Source organism: Pezoporus flaviventris, unplaced genomic scaffold (genome assembly GCF_033815535.1).
Source record: "Pezoporus flaviventris isolate CSIRO_AGI_PZ_B2104156 unplaced genomic scaffold, CSIRO_AGI_Pfla_v1 ptg000285l, whole genome shotgun sequence".
NCBI lineage: Eukaryota > Metazoa > Chordata > Aves > Psittaciformes > Psittacidae > Pezoporus > Pezoporus flaviventris.
In genome coordinates, this window is record NW_026892832.1 from 211,756 (window position 1) to 228,069 (window position 16,314).

A 16,314-nucleotide genomic window follows, 5' to 3' on the forward strand; every position below is an offset into this window, starting at 1 on the left:
ACTAAAAGAATGAAATAAAACAAACACCCTGGGTAGTACAGAGACTGTTCGTGCCCCTGGGGCCCGTACACTGGGGCTGCCCGGGGCAAAAGGAAGGAGGGAAGAAAGGAGAATAAAACCTAGAAGTGGCTGCAGAGGCGAACGCGGATAACAGCCCTCCGCCTGCCGCAGCGCCCACCCCGCCGCGCAACCCCACACCGCGGCAACGGTAAGAGTGGAGGGGCGTGGCTGACTGCGGGGTGTGTGCGCACGCGGGTGCGTGTGTGCGCGCGGAGGAAGCGGGGAGGGGCGGAAGCTGGGAGGAAGCCGGAAGACACGCTTCCGGTGAGTGGGCGGCGTGGCGATGGCGCGTGAGGGCTGTGGGGTGTTCGCTGGGTTCCGCGTGCTCGGCCAGTTCAGCGGCCACGTCCCACACGTCCTGCGCTACCACGGCCGGCACCGAGAGTTCTACCTGGCCACGGCCGTTGGGCGTAGCGTCCACACTTACAACGTGAGTACACGGCCAGCGCTGCCCTGTTCCTTTCATCGGCGTCCTGCCCGCCAAGACAGTGGCCGGCGCTGGGCCGCGCCGCCGCCTGTTGGCCTTTACGCCGTGAGGAGGCCGCCCGTAGCAGTCCTCGGCGGCGAGAGGGGCTGCCCGTGGGAAGGGAGGGAGACGGCGGGCTACAGGGGCCAGCGTGGGTGTGCCCGGCCTTCGCGTGGCTGAGGGCCACCCTCATGCTGAGGCTTACCCCTTGTCGCTGGGAAAAACCGAAGTTCGCCTGTAGTTTGGATAGTTGGGAATTAGGGGGTGGGGTTCTTTGGGCAATCTGCTAAATCGGTTCCATTAGGTCGCATGAAAACTTGTAACAGATAAGCATCTTTCAAAGATAAACGCGCCTGGTGTTAACTCATTCCTTGCTGTGCAGTAAAAACATTTTCAGATACAAACAGGACAAAACTGAATTTAGTGATTATAGTGAACAGGACGGTGCCGGCAGCCTAGATCTTCTTTTATGTGCCTTTCTGGTCCGCGCTTAGAGTTCACTCACTCCCGCCAGTCTTGTCCACAGATTGTAAACTAAAACAGTGATGGCTGTAACTAAAGCAAATTTATGTGAACACAGGTGATAACATAATGTGGTGGTAGAGAAAATAAACTAGAATCGGCGATGGTGTGAAAACAGTTTTTCCTAAGCTTTGCAAGGTGTTAAATATGTGCTTAGTTTCTTGTGCATTAGGGTATAGTATATCAAGAAGCACAGCTTATTGTTGCTGGATGGTCTTTTGGCAAATGTATTGTCCCATTCCCTTTGACCTGCTGCCTGTGGGTTTTCCTGTAGATGCTGATAAACTAAGATGGATGATTTTTCTGTCTTGTGAGGCATGCGGTTTACTTCTCTAGATTGGTTCCTGGAGTTTTGAATTTCTATTTATAGCAAATTCATTGCAACCAATCACTAAAAATTGCCTCTTAACGTTTTCATTGCAGGTGAAGAAGCTTGGTATTGTTGCTGTGAGTAAGTATGCGCAAATTGTTAATTCCAGTATGTATTTTTTTTAACACATCTGGCATTAGCACTTGATTCTCAACTCAGAAATGGAAAATTAATTGTAGTTATGTACTAATATTTACACAGAAATATGTTGAAAGGACTTTGAGAAATACCAGATACCCACTTGGAAATAAGACTGCAGTTGCAACTTTAATTGAATTCTCTTAGGGATATACCTTGTGAACCTCCTGTCCTTGTTGTCTTCTTCCAAGAACACCCCTAGGTCTTCAGGAGTGAGCAGTGGGTAAAGCTGAATTTCAGATCCCTTTCTTGTTGTTTTTGTGGTTATTAGAAGGGCATGTTACTGAAAGAAAATAATTACAGGAACAGAACACGTGTGGATGGGACTAGATGTCTTCAGGGGGGGTGTTAAAAATTGGTTGGACTGCTGGATACAAAGGATATGAATTGACATCCAGTTGGCAACAGAGCATAGGACCCTAGGTGTCAACAGTAGGGCCCATATTGTTCAGCACCTTCATCAACAGCCTGAGTTACGAGGCGATGTGCACTCTTAGTAAAAATCTGCAGACAGTACTACATTAGGGGGAGTAGCTGACACCCAGAATGGCACAGCTTCATCCTCGAAGGTGTTGCAAAACGCTAGGCCTGAGCCACCAAAACCAGCCAAGTTCAGCAAGAGCAAGTGCAGAATCCTACACCTGGACAGGACAAGCCAGAAACTGACTGGCTGCATGGCATCATGCTGAAAAGGGGCAGCGGCTTGAATGTGGACCAACAATGGAGTAACTGAATAAGGCAAGCCATGTACTGGGCTATGTTATATCTGTGGCCAGCAAATCAGGGAAAGTTGTTATTTTCCTGCATTTTGTGCTGGCGAGGCCACACTTAGAGTACAATAACCAGTTAGTGTGGTTCTCCCTGTTGCCACTGCACCCCTTTTCTTTCAGGAGGGATGTGAGGAACTGTGGAGTCTCGGGGCCTACAGCACGCAGTATGAGAAGAGACATTGAAAGAGCTGCACTTGATCAGTCTTGTGAAGGGAAAAATACAGGGCAGCCTAGAGGCAACCTGTTTCCTGAAGGGCAGTTACGAAGATGGTGCTGCTGAATTTGTAGTGGTGATAGTAGACAAAAAAACAAGGGGCAACAGGCACAGGTTGCAGCTTGAGAAGGTCACAGTAACAATTAAGGAAAATGACCCAAAGAGGAAACCATATTGTAGTGTAGAGCTTGAGCAGTCTGCTTCCCCGAGAACTCAGCTGGGCATACCTGCAGTTAAATGTATGTAGTACTGGTGATAATCCGTATTTTTGGGGAGGTTGAACTAGATGATTTGCAAAGGTCCCTTCCAGTCAGCATTTAAATGATTCAGTAAGTTTTTTAATTGTGTATACCACAAAATTTTACACAGACCTCATAAAGCAGAATATTTTCCCTTAACAGATCATCTCTAAACTTGGAAGTCAGTGACTGTCACACAACCTGGACTAGATTTAGAAAACCAGCAGTTACCGCTGTAAATACATTAATGTAACTTCTGTTTTCAGCTTACAAAGTCATAAAAACACAGCATATTCTGTGAAATCCTTTTCAGTGGGCTAGATCTTCTTACAGACATAATAATTTGATTTTTTTGAGAAATTAAGTTGTTTACTTACGAAACTGTGATACTAAAATGAACAGTGTGATTCTCATGTAGTGACATTGGTTTACTGGTGTTACATGGTTGCTGCTCTGAACTTCTTAATTGGCATGTGCCTAAAAATGTCTTGGCCTAAGCAGACTTGCATACGGCTCATGTAGAGTTCTGTTCATGTGGTCTTATCTTTTGGGACCACATCAGCAGCTTCTCAGTATGATCTGGAGCTTTGACTTTTACCATTTGAGCTAGTAAAGCAGCAGATCACAATAGTAGGTACTCTTTCTGAGCCAGTCACAAGATGGGGAGTAAGAGGCATTCTTACAGCAGTAGATTCCTGCTGTCTTTAATCAGGAAATGGGTGAAGTAGTGGGTCAGCAGCTTAACTTAGTAGGCATTGCTAGTGATGAGACTTTCATTTATTATCTGAGTTCCCAGTCCAAGTAGGCTGTAGGACTCTTGACAGTCCACAGAAATGCTGTGTTGGCATAACTTCTTTATAAGCCCTCGCAAAGCTGGTATGTGCCTTTTCTTACAGTGATAATTCAGTAATTTATGAAGTGTTTTTCAAAATAACCACCTGGTCTGTTGATCTGATGTTGTTCTTGTTGGTGTGATGTTATTTATGGTAAAAGTGCGTTTAATCTGAAATACGCCCTTCTCTAAGAAATTCAGCCGAATGTTGGAACAGGAGAGCTTTCTTTGTGGGTCACCATGCTAAACAAATTAAATCAGGCTTTCTCTTTTGTTATTAACCTGAAATTTGTTCAAATTTTCTTTTCTTTGATTAACAGGTAATGCTTTGCCACAAGACATTACGTGTTTGGCAGCAGACCGCATGTTGATATTTGCTTCCAATGACAATGTTCTCCATGCTCTTGCCAGAAACAAAGAGGTTTTTATTCATTTACTTATTGCGTAGTAGTACAAAACAGTTATGTTCAAGACAGTTAATTTTCTACAAAAGACTTATTTCCATAGATGTTTAATATCTTTTAGACAAACAAAAACTGTAGAAGGAAGAATAAAAAGATTGAAATAGAATGCAATGGCTGACCTTTGTTTTATATATTCATTATAATAATAAAGTAGCTACTTACAGATAAAAAATAGTTACTGAAAAATAATTCTAAAGTCATATGAATTAATTACAATAAAACTAAATAATTAAAATACTTTAAAATATTTTTGTTAACAGTTTCAAGTATCAGAGAAAATTATGTGTCTTCCACTTACAGTTGTGTCGTCTTTACATGTATTTTATTTAAACTTTACATGTATTTTATTTATAAAACTTAAGTATTACGTTAAGCATGGCATGCTATCTGAACAGCTTATATTGAAAACATTTCTAATTTGAAATTGTAGGTGGTTCATACATATGAAGGTCACAAGGCAAGGATACACCTTCTGCAGCCCTTTGGTGATCATGTCATCTCTGTGGATGTTGACAATGTTCTTATTGTTTGGGATACACAGTCAGAAGGTGAGAGACACTTTATTTTAGTCACTACTTTGTAGGATAGCATTGTTAACAGTAATGTTAAATTTTATTTTTTTTAAATGTGTGTAGTCAGAAGTAGTTTATTCTTTAAAAAGTATCCTTAAATGATAGTGCTATTTGAGCGGTAGTCTGAAGTCCTACCTCTTCACTAATTTTTCATTAATGAATGCTCTACCACAGAGGTGCAGGATCTCACTTACAGAGACCCAGTAAGGTTCCATATATATGTAAAAAGATATGCTTATACGAAAGTTTCATTTTAGTGTTCCAATTTCTGGTAAAGAGTGTGGTACAGTAGCTTTGGCACCATCTCTGAAATCCTTGATATTTACCAGTCCGGGTAAGACTAAATTCTTATGAATCATCTTATAATCGTGTCAGCATCTTCTCATGCCATTGTAAAGTGCCTTAGGAAATCGTGCCTCAGTGCCCTGAAATTTTTATTTTAGAAGGCATTCTCATTGGTGTGACCAGTGTCATTTCCTGGATGCTGGGTCTTGAAAGTGGCTGCAGACAGGTTTTAGAGATTTGAAGTTGCTATGACAAACAAAAGGCATGCTGATCACTTGAGGTGTTTTGCTCAGACAGGAGCAGTCATCCTTCAGAAAGATATAGATCATTGCAGTTCTGCCAAATCGTTGTGTTAGGTAGGCTTATAGGGAAAAAATATACCTTCAAGCCAACAGGTGTTACAGTGTAAAGTTTAGCCTGTCCTGTTATGCGTTACCTAATCCTTTATGCAGGAAGCACCAGTGGCATTTGTACAGAGTAACCATCAGTTCTGCCTTTACATTTGTGAAGGGGTGACAAACCTGCGGTTTTGTAGGGGGTAGCAACATTAACGTTGTTCCTTACTCTTTTGCAGAGCAGTATCTTGAAATGGATTTTGATAAGGCCAGTTTTGCAGTTTCTGCAGTTCTGCATCCCAGCACCTATTTGAATAAAATTCTCCTTGGGAGTGAACAAGGGAGCTTGCAGCTGTGGAATATAAGATCCAAGTAAGATTCTTAATAACCTGGATACAGTTAATGCTCCAAGTATTTTCATATGCAAAAAAATAATACTTTTTAAGTACATGGAATCTTTTACCGAGTCCTTTGGCACAGGTTTTCAGTTGGTCTATCTCCAGGAACAGCTGCTGCTTCTCCTTGAATTCTGATGCCTTTCAAGTTGTGTGGTGTTTACTCTTCCTTCAAAATGTCAGGGATTGTTCAGGATTGGTTTTGTTTGTTTTTTTTTTAAATTGCTTTTAAATTATTATTATTTCTTGGAATCACATAGCTTTCCCTTGAAAATAATTAGAATAATAGTAAACGCATGTTCAGGCCTTCTGCCTCCCTTCTTCCAAGCTTAGTAGTTTGGTTGTTGTGGGTCCAAGGAAGTGCTGCCAGGTAGTGTGGAGGTAGTTGATCCTTGTATTCACGTAAGAGATGTGTAGGCATGTAGCTGTCTCTGAGCATGTCCTGGTAGAGCACCATCCATAATGGCAGTATTCCATGCCTTCCATGGTCAGATGTTTTTCTGACTTGTAAAAGTTACAGCTACAGAGAACTTCCCTGCTTGTTGATGTATGTACTGCAAATAGGTGTTAACTCAGCTTGCATAGTTCAGTGTTTCAATCTCATAGCTATAATCTCTCACTGAAACAGCTGCTATTTTTTTTTGTTTCATATTCTAATGTTTTGGAGATGCTGTATATGCTATATAGGAATAACGTAAAAATACAGAAAAGTTAAATAGTTGTAGTCACAGTACTCTTGCATCTTTTCAATGCTTGTCACAGCAGCTGAGATGCAATACATCCTAGGTGATAAAAAGTCTTCATTAGATGGATTAGTTTCTCTTTTAATTGTGTAAAAACTTATGGGACTTTTACTACTCTTTTGGCAATGTCGCTGTGTTAAGCAGTATCTACTTTTGACTATTTGTTTCCTATACAGAGTATGTTATAGGTAGGTGTGGGCAAAATTAGGCAAAAAAATAAATAGGAATGTCAAGGTTGAAATTCTATGGTCTCTGGCAAGAAAGGAAAATGAGAGGTGGTAACACATGGCTGCTGGCAGTCTTTTAAGAATGACAACCTGTAACTGTGGTAATGGAATACTTTTTTAATCATGTATGTTCTTAAACACTATGTCCATAATTTCACCCTTAATAAGTACTGCATGACTGCCTTGTCAGTGAACAGTCCTGCTTCATGCTTTGGCTGTCACCATTTCTAAAAGAAACAAGGTGCTTGTAATATGAGTGTCTTCATTTAGGGAAGTTAGTCTGCAAAGGAAGGATTTATTTTTAATAGAGGTTGGACCTGACTTTATATCATAATAATTCTGAAGAGGTGTGTTCAGAGCAGAAATGCATGGGAAGCAACTGGCATAGAAGGGTCTTCCTCCCTATTTAGGTTATGTCATTATGTCATCTTTGTGGTATTAATGCATGGTGCTAACTTTTTCCAATAATAATTTACTCCAAGTTTTATTCTTCACCTTATTTATTAGTATCACATTTCTGATAAGGACAGAAAGCTTATGTACTTTTCCTGTATAAGTGCATATAAAGCAGCCATTTTGTTGTAGGGGAAAAAAAAATGTTGATGTATGTTTCTTATGTGTTTGTTTTCCAGCAAACTCTTATATTCCTTTCCAGGATGGCACTTTGCAGTCACTGCCCTTCAACAAGTTAGTAATTTTGGTATCTTATTTTCTTACATAACTGGTCAAGAATAGAAGGCAAAATATCATTGCTTAAAATTATAGCAACAAATATCGCTTACATTCTCTCAGGTAATTTTAATAACTCTCTTGAGCATTTTACTCATTGAAGAGGGGTAGACTCGAAGGCTTATTATCTGCCCTTCCTCTAGCTCTAGTTTTGTTGTATTTAGCATCTTAGCTGTTTTGTGTTCATAACATCTGTAGTCTATTCACTCAGTGTAGTGAATTCACAGAAACGGTTTGTGAGATGCATGTGTTTCATATAACTTCTGTTGCACTGGTAGTTTTTTGCTAAATTTAATTTGCTTTGGAGGTTAATAAAATGTAGATTTTGCTGATTCAAGGAAAGGTGCTATAATTGTATTTACTGTATATTTGTATATATATAAATGAATTAAAATTGATTGGTAGCATTGATCACAGCTTTGAAAATGGTTTGCAGTTATCCTGGATAAAACTTCTAAATACAGGGCTTCTTGCAGGGTGACTGATAGTCTATGAGAACTGAAAATCTAAAGTGGGGTGTTTTTCAAAGGAATTCCAGCTTCTAGAAACAGAATTGTTTCATCCAATGGAGACTTGAGCACAAAATCTTTCATCTTCTGGGTTTTTTTTAGGTCTGTCGTGTGTTCAGTCATGTATTAAGGTGATGTATGTAGAAGTTCTTGTGCAAGATGATTTATTTGGGTTTTTACTATTTGTCCTGGACTTAGGATACCTTGTTTCATATGTATTGGTATTGGTAGTGCAGCAGCAAGTTTTTGTTTTTCATTTCAGTTGCTTTGCTATTTTCCTTGCAGGCTCCAGCAGTGGATGTTGTTGCAGTTGGTCTTGTATCTGGTCATATCATTATACATAATATTAAGTTTGATGAAACTCTGATGAAATTTCAACAAGACTGGGGTCCCATCACGGCAATATCTTTTCGTACAGGTAAATTATGGCATTTTTAGTGAAAATTTGTATAAAATCACTAAAACTAAGTGTAAGGTATGAAATGATGTTCTCTTAAGTGTTTCAGAATGAAAATTTGGGCTGAGAGTTTTAGTTTTCAAAGGCTGCAGATAATCTAGAGAAGCTGCCTCTTAAGTAAGGGAGATCATGCATCTTCATCATACTGGCTGTTTTTATAATATTTTCTTGTGTACTGACTCAGTGCACAGGAAGTATGGCATACAGTACTCTAATTAGATCTTTTCTAATTCTCTCTTCCTGTCTTTGTTAGGAAATGTAGTGTAGATGCTACTGGATTGTTTTGAACTTTTGTACTCATTTTAGTCTTTGAGTACATTTCTGAAATTTGGTTTTGCTGTTAATTGAAAAGCTCAAGAGGATTTAAAACAGGGACTGATAACTTCCAAAGTTGTGACACAGTAGCACTCACATCCTGATGCATGTAGGCTAATAAGCTTGGAATAATTCACTTAAAACATACTTTTAGAATCAGCTTGAGATTTTTTTTTTTTCCTTGTGAGTGTAGTTTTTCATTGTGTCAGTTTTAAGATGTGAGAAGTCAGCAAGGATGAGCTGAATGTCAGTAAGCAAACCTTTTGAACTTTGTTATTGTTGAGCAGATGGACACCCAGTAATGGCAGCTGGTAGCCCAGTTGGACACATTGCTTTGTGGGATCTAGAAGAGAAGAAGCTAATGTGTCAGATGCAAGATGCCCATTCCACAGCAATAGCTGGTATGTCGTTTGTCCCTGGAGAGCCGCTGCTTATTACTAATGGTGCTGATAATGCTATACAGGTAGGTTACAACAGCTGCTCCAATCTGCTGTAATGTTTTTCTGGCAGTCCTCCAAAGTGTAAATGTTCAGTTCGGATTGAAGCAGTTTTCAAAAATATATAGCAGAACTCAAGATCCTGAAGTTGCTGCCTGTCAGTTGATTTGTAATAGGGCAGTTTAAACATTTGCTACCATGATGTCATTACTTCATTTACTGCTTTGTGATAGCCTCGAAGAACAAAGCTGTGGATCCACTTTTCCAGAACCATGCTTTGCATCCTGGCACACTATCTTAAGTCTTGATCTGTTTGCTTTTTTGTTTGTTGTTTTTTTTTTTAAATGTTCTGGGTCATGAGCAGTTGCTGTTGATGAGTCCCTTGGCATCAGTGGACACGCAGCACATTAGCCGTTGGTGGAGGGACAGAATGAACAGTGGGAAACATTCAGCTGCTGTGGTAGGAAACCTCCGGAGTGTTTTAGGATCAAGGATGAAAGCCAATGTGTGAAGTTTGCTGCACCAGCTCACAGCTAAGCCTATTCCACTGCCAAGAGCATTAATTACTGGTGGGACAATTTTTATCAGCTTTGTTTTTCTGCTCTTTTTTTGGGAGACAGGTATGGATTTTTGATGGCCCTGGTGGTACAGGACGTGTCTTGAGAAGCCGGATGGGGCATAGTGCACCACCAACAAAAATCAGATACCATGGGCAAAACGGAGAGCAAATTCTTAGTGCAGGTATGAATTCTCAGTCTTCAGTCTGATTTCCTGCATGCAAAGCTAATTGTCTTTGTTTTACTAATACAATAGACTATATGTTGTGTTACGTATGCGTATTTATGAAACGTGGTAAGTGATCAGTGTAGATGGTATCAGTTATTACTGTATCAAACTGTTTTGCAGTTTCCTCAGAGGATTATCAGTGGGTAGGTTGAAGAGTAGTTATAAGCAGAAAAGGTTACAAGCTGCTTTTGTCGTCCATTTGCATATGCTTGATGAATCAGTTATTTCATTATCTCCTAAGGAGCTATCAGGTGGTCAGAATTAAAACCTGTAAGAGCAAGGGAAATTCTGTTGTGACAGGGAAAAAACAAGCAGCATAATGCAGTTAGTAACTTAGAGGAGACACTCCACCTTTCCCACTAATTTAAGCAGGCTTTTTGGGTTGCAGTGTCTTTGTAATCTCTTACAGCTCAGTTATGTACTCTGAATGTTGCTTGTTACCAAGACTGTAACCTAAATGTGTAAAAATGTGTGACTGCCCTTCCTTAGAAACTAGCATACTTAAAAATCCATAAATAGATGCCTTTGGAAATTAAGTACTAGATCAGATGGTTTTGTGGCCCAGAATCACTTCTGTAATGGACTAATAGAGACTGTTCATCTAATCTCTAATTACTCTGAAGTAGTGAAATTGTCTACATGGGTAACTTTGAAAACATAACATTTTGATGAACGTTACACCTAGTACAACACAACAATGCACTGTACTAAAACTACTTGTGCTAAAATTACTCCCTGGTCCTCCAGCTAGGAATTTGGATTCAATTAACTGCTTACTTGACAGTAATTCAGCTCACACCAGATGAACCATAGGAACAGTAAAGAATTGCTTCGCAAATCCTTACGTTTGTTTTAGCCCTTCAGTGCTTTGTTAACTGTACTGAAAAATGGAGAGAGCAGAGGCAGCCACCAAAGTGGAAAGGGTCTAAAGTTTTGAGATCTGATATATTTGCAGTGCAAGGAGACTGTCTACATTGTTTTCTGAACCAGTGGTAAAACTTTACAACAGAAATGAGCTGGCAATACTGCGGGTTGCCTTCCAGGTGCCCCTTGTTTCCTTAAAACAGGCATCTCCACAAATCAACTTTGTGAAATTTCACCAATGTCGCTGGCTTTCATTGAGCTTAACATTTCTTCCAGTTCGCATTACATACATTCTGCCTTACTTCTGTATCATAGAAGTAAGGAAAGGATGATAGAATAGTATAACTGTTAAATTGTCTTTCAAATTATTTTAAGTTCACTTTTAATAATTTTTGGTTTCCTTATGTGTTTGGTGTTGTAAAAAATGTTTTATGGTTTTTATGATTTTTATGATTAAAAAAATCATCTCCGCATTTAATTTTACATGCGTTGTGCCGTTTTATTTTCTTTTAGTTTCTGGTTCTGCCTTGTCCACATCTTCCCCACAAAGTGCATCTGTTTTCCAGTTTCAAATTTGAGCTTTCTGTCCCTTTATTAAATTAAACTAAATTCCTGTTAGTTCTGCGAGCATTGTTCTCTGGGTAGAGAAGTCCCATTAGTGTCCTGGTCTACAGGAAGGATGGACAGCACAGCTTTGACCATTTTTGTTAGGGTTAGCCTACTGGCTAACCTAGCTGGAGTTCTTAACCAGCCACAACATATGTTTGTTTGACAAAACATAAAGGATGGGATATCGTAGTCGGTGAAGAAGTGTGTGGGGTCATGGGAAAGCTACTGAAGTACTATGGAGATATTTGAAGGTTTTGATCATAAAGAACTGGGAACAGCTAGATATTGTGGTGGAGAAAGGAGATGGGTCACAGAAATTGTACATGGAGATGATGTCCATGAAAGAGGTGTCATTTTGATCTTGTGCGGGACAAAATAGTATGAATGGGATATAGACCATAAAAAAATATACTCCATTACTTCCACTGTTAATAATATGTATTTTAACTCGGAGCAGGAGTTTTAGTAAATACTTTATTGTGGTGTTTGAGGTTCCTGAGTGCAGATATTCTACTTTATTTGCTCAGTTGGCTTATGAGTAAACAGAAAGTTGGTTTTTGCCCATCACTGCTATCTGCTGATATCTTGACAGGTCAAGATGGAACATTGCAGTCTTTTTCAACAGTGCATGAAAAGTTCAATAAAAGTTTAGGACGCGGTAAGTATTTCAGTGAAAGTACGTAATATTGGTGAAAGAAACCCTGAAAAATATTTATGTAAACAGGAGCTAAAACATTAGGTAGGCCTTATTTTCACTCGCTATTGTATGAAGACTATTCACCTCAGTTCTGCAAACTCAGTCCTTCCTGATGTATATAAAGTGTACTCTCAGATTTGTTTATAGTTAAAAGTAATTTCTGTAGCTTGACAGTGGGAAAGATTGGGCATGAGTTTTGTAATAAAAATGTGTAAAGCAGTAGCTGACATTTCAGCATGTGCAATTACAACTTTCTACCCCATTTCCCTCCTACTCAGTTGACTAAATTACTAGTTCATTTGTATTTCTTGACTTTAGTTCCTTTGACTTAAGGTAAGAGTTTAATTTAAAAACCACATTTTCCACACAGTTCTGTGTTTAAGGGATGTAATTTCTTGTACAGGTCAGAAAATAAGACTCAAAGACTAAGATTTTTATTTTCAAATATCTATATATTGATATCTCTGTATTTACGTTTAGATTTGTGTAGACAGATGTATATTAATAGATTGTGTATATATATCCTTTGACCATAAATCTGAAATTTCTGACGTTGGTTAAACCATGATATTTAGTTATTGAAAGGGCTGGGTGTTACATATTGCTTCATTTAGTCACATCTTCGTGACTGCGATTTTAGCTGTGAGGGGGGAACCTCTGCCTGAAGATGTCAGCGCAAGATCCTGGAACAAATTGATTGAGAAATACATAATTGAATATAATTGGCTAGTCATTTGCTCAGCATCACATAAATTTTGACAGGAAATCTTATTAATTTTCTCAACTGTTCAAACCCTAGGTAACAGCAATACAGAATCAATGTAAACCAAATTTATCTAAGTTTAATAGGAACTTTATGTTTGGTACACAATCCTTTTTAAACCATTATTCTCAGATATAGCCATGAGATTGAGACACGTAACTTTTTTTTTATTATTATATTTTTAAGGTTCAATTAACAAAAAGAAATCAAAAAAGAAAGGTCTTAAGCTTGATACGATGGCACTTCCACCAATTACAGTCTTTGCTTCAGGTAAGTAGTCTGTGAAATACATTACAGAGCTGAGCATGGCTTCATTTTGTCTTTTAACCCTCAAGAAACTACTGTTTTGAAAGCCTGTGCTGTATCAAGATGAGATTGAAATTCTGTGGCCTCTCATGAGCTGTTGAGTGGCAGTTTAAAATGATGTTTTACTTGGTAAATTTTTCTGTTATTTTAGAAAAGGGTATTTTATTTCAAATGTCTAACTGGCTCTTCGCTTGAAAATCTCCAGCATGTGAGCCAGAATCTTCTGGTGTATTATGCCAAGATGGAGAACCAGCGGTTACAGGGGTTGAAAATTTTTGTCAGTTGACGATATCTTAGCATGGTTGATTTTGATTCCTGAGTTTCTTTATGTGAGTCTTTTTTCAAAGTCCAATTTCTGGCTTTAAAGACAAATTACTCTGTTCATTTGTATTTAAGTATGCAAATATGAACCTGGCTTTCTGAATCAGAATTGCAATTATCTTTGCTTCATCGAAATTCTTTAAATTAATTACCTCCTCTTCAGGTTTGAAGTCTGTTTTGTCCTAAGTGTAACTATTATTTTGTTTTGGAGGATGGTTGATTTTTTCATACATTGAAAGGTTTGGATTTGCAATTTTGAATAGCTATTTGACTACATGCAGTATTTATATTTGGAGACTTCAGTGATATAGGCTGTCTGTATGTACTTTGCAAATATGTGAGTGTGTGTATATATGCACTTCTAAAATTAGTATTCGATCTACCTGATTAAGGTAGTAGAACTACCTTAAATTCTACTTCTGCTGCTTCAAGGTAAAAATGTTAGTGGTTTTTTTAACATTTTAGTTACACTAGCAAACGCACAATGGTTTGCCTGGTGTTTTTTCTGGATGGTAGTCTTTTGACTGTCCAAGAAGAACAGTAAATATGAACTATTTTGCCTAAAGGCAGTGAAAAATATCAGAAGAGCTTATTTTTGACTCTGTAGTGATTGTTTCTAAAACGAATATATGTTATGTTGCAGAAGTGGCACATCAGAGTGACTGGGATGGTATTGTTGCCTGCCATCAAGGGTATATAACGTGTACAACTTGGAACTATCAGAAAACTTCCATGGGAGCTCATAAACTGAAGCCAGAAGAATTTAGCAAACATAAACCTATTGATACATATGCAACAGTAAGTTTATTTAGGATAATGTTTCTTCAGCATTACAGTATATACTGTTTTGTTAGCTATTTGTACAAAAGTAATATTTAGAATGAAAAAGCACGACCTAGATATGTTTTAGTTGATTTGCAAAATGCTTTCTGCCACTTCATTGTGTCATACTACCTGTTTTGTAATGCATATGGTCTTAATAAAAATGCTGCATATGCATTTTTTTTCTTTAAACATGCAGATTAATTGCAGATTTTCAGATTCAGATAGGTGGTTGGTGTTTACCGTTAATCTGTCATAGTCATATAGAGTTGATTATATGCCAGTGATGATAAATGTGCTCTGTGAATGCAGATTGTTGAATATTTGATATTCTTAGATACAACTTCTGATGGATGTCACTAAGGCAGTATTTCGTTATCCTGCATAAGGATACAGAGCCATGTATGCTACTTGTTGACAAACTTGATTTTAAGAGCCCCTCACTCAGTTGTTTTGCGAAGTAATCTCTTTTGTTCTGTGCAGTTTTCCTTGAAGTCTAATAAAAACTTACTACTCTTGTGTTCGTGATATGTTACATATCTTCTTACAGCTTTACTAATTAGATACACATTTGAAGAATTGCTTTCATGGGTGTTCTTTTTCTTTCCCCTCAAAAGGCAGTTGACATTACCTCATGTGGAAACTTTGCTGTAATTGGGCTGTCAACTGGACAGGTTGATGTGTATAACATGCAGTCTGGCATTCACAGAGGGCATTATGGTGAAGAAAGAGGTAAGAATTGCCACACTACAGCCTGGTGTTCTGTAGTCTAAGATCTCAGCTTTTGAGATGAATGTGAGAATATTTTCAGTGTTTCTAATTATCCTACACTGTCCTGTCTTGCACTGTAATCAGAAGTAATTTGAAACCTACCCTGAAGGACAGGATCTGTGCTAGTTTTAGCAGCTCTGATATTAGCTAATTAACACAAAATTGTCAGTTACCAAAATTGTTAGCAATCTAATGAGATCCTCTGGCCTCAGCTGTTTTTGGAGTAATCACATTTCCAGTACTTGGCTTCTTGTTACAAGGCTTTATCTCTGAGATTTTTTCCATCTGTTTTGTGCTCCCTGCTTGAAAGTGAAAGAATATGCATGTGAAACTGAAATTCTAAGCAAGTCCAGTTCTTTACATAAGCTATCTTTTCAATTACCTGGCTGCAGACTTGGGACTTAATGTAAGTAACAGTGTTCAGACTTTAATGGTTGCATATATGCGTATTTCGTATGATGTATCCTTATGTATGTTTGCTGTTGCTTTATAGGTTTGCAGTTTATATTAGGGCCGACATAATCGTGTTTGGCATTCTGGTGTGTTTAAAATTCTCAACTCGGATTTTCTTTTCACTTGATTGCAGCGCATGAGGGAGCCATTAGGGGTGTAGCAGTGGATGGGTTAAACCAGCTGACAATCACAGCTGGTAGTGAAGGATTAATTAAATTTTGGAAATTCAAAACTAAAGATCTGGTTTACTCTGCTGATCTTCCATGTGTTCCGAGTGGAATTCTGCTTCACAGAGATAGGTAAGAAACTGAAGCTATTTCATGTGTATATTGTTTTGCTGTAAGTACGTAAGTCTAGGATTGCAACCGAATACTCTAATGAAGTTTAAAATTCTGATGCTTTGAAATACAACTGACTACTAGTTGACAAAACGAGTACGAAACATTTTATTAGACAGAAGGAATGTAATTCTATTTATCTGATACTATCCTAGGGTAAAAGATTTTTTTGAGCAATGTTAAGATGTTGCTTTTAATTTTTGTCTGAGTATTCACTATCATATGTGCTACTGATTCTTGGCAGTGGTATTCTGGGAATTGCCTTTGATGACTTCAGTATTAGTGTTTTGGATATAGAAACCAGGAAGATTGTGAGGACATTCTCAGGACACCATGGAAGGATTAATGACATGGTAATTGTTAACTCATTTTTCTGCAACATATACAGATACCTAATTAATTGTACAGATGGTGGGTTTCTCTGCATATGTTAAGTCACTGAGTATTATGTTCAGCTGTGAATAATAAGCTTGTATTTAGCTCTACAGCAGTTTTGGCCATGTTA

At 38.4% G+C, this 16,314-nt stretch overlaps 1 protein-coding gene across 1 annotated transcript in view; it reads left to right on the forward strand.

Annotated features, from left to right (window-relative positions):
- Positions 1–304: 304 nt before the first annotated feature.
- The window catches only part of WDR36 (WD repeat domain 36), a 29,939-nt gene continuing 13,929 nt past the window's right edge, over positions 305–16,314 (forward strand). The window contains exons 1-15 of the mRNA XM_061443070.1: positions 305–490; positions 1,472–1,499; positions 3,932–4,032; positions 4,506–4,623; positions 5,507–5,639; positions 7,265–7,319; positions 8,156–8,288; positions 8,930–9,105; positions 9,700–9,820; positions 11,931–11,996; positions 12,985–13,068; positions 14,069–14,223; positions 14,865–14,979; positions 15,605–15,770; positions 16,054–16,162. Coding sequence (XP_061299054.1) covers positions 344–490; positions 1,472–1,499; positions 3,932–4,032; positions 4,506–4,623; positions 5,507–5,639; positions 7,265–7,319; positions 8,156–8,288; positions 8,930–9,105; positions 9,700–9,820; positions 11,931–11,996; positions 12,985–13,068; positions 14,069–14,223; positions 14,865–14,979; positions 15,605–15,770; positions 16,054–16,162 — 1,707 coding nt within the window. The 5' untranslated portion in view covers positions 305–343. The remainder of the gene's footprint in view (positions 491–1,471; positions 1,500–3,931; positions 4,033–4,505; positions 4,624–5,506; positions 5,640–7,264; positions 7,320–8,155; positions 8,289–8,929; positions 9,106–9,699; positions 9,821–11,930; positions 11,997–12,984; positions 13,069–14,068; positions 14,224–14,864; positions 14,980–15,604; positions 15,771–16,053; positions 16,163–16,314) is intronic.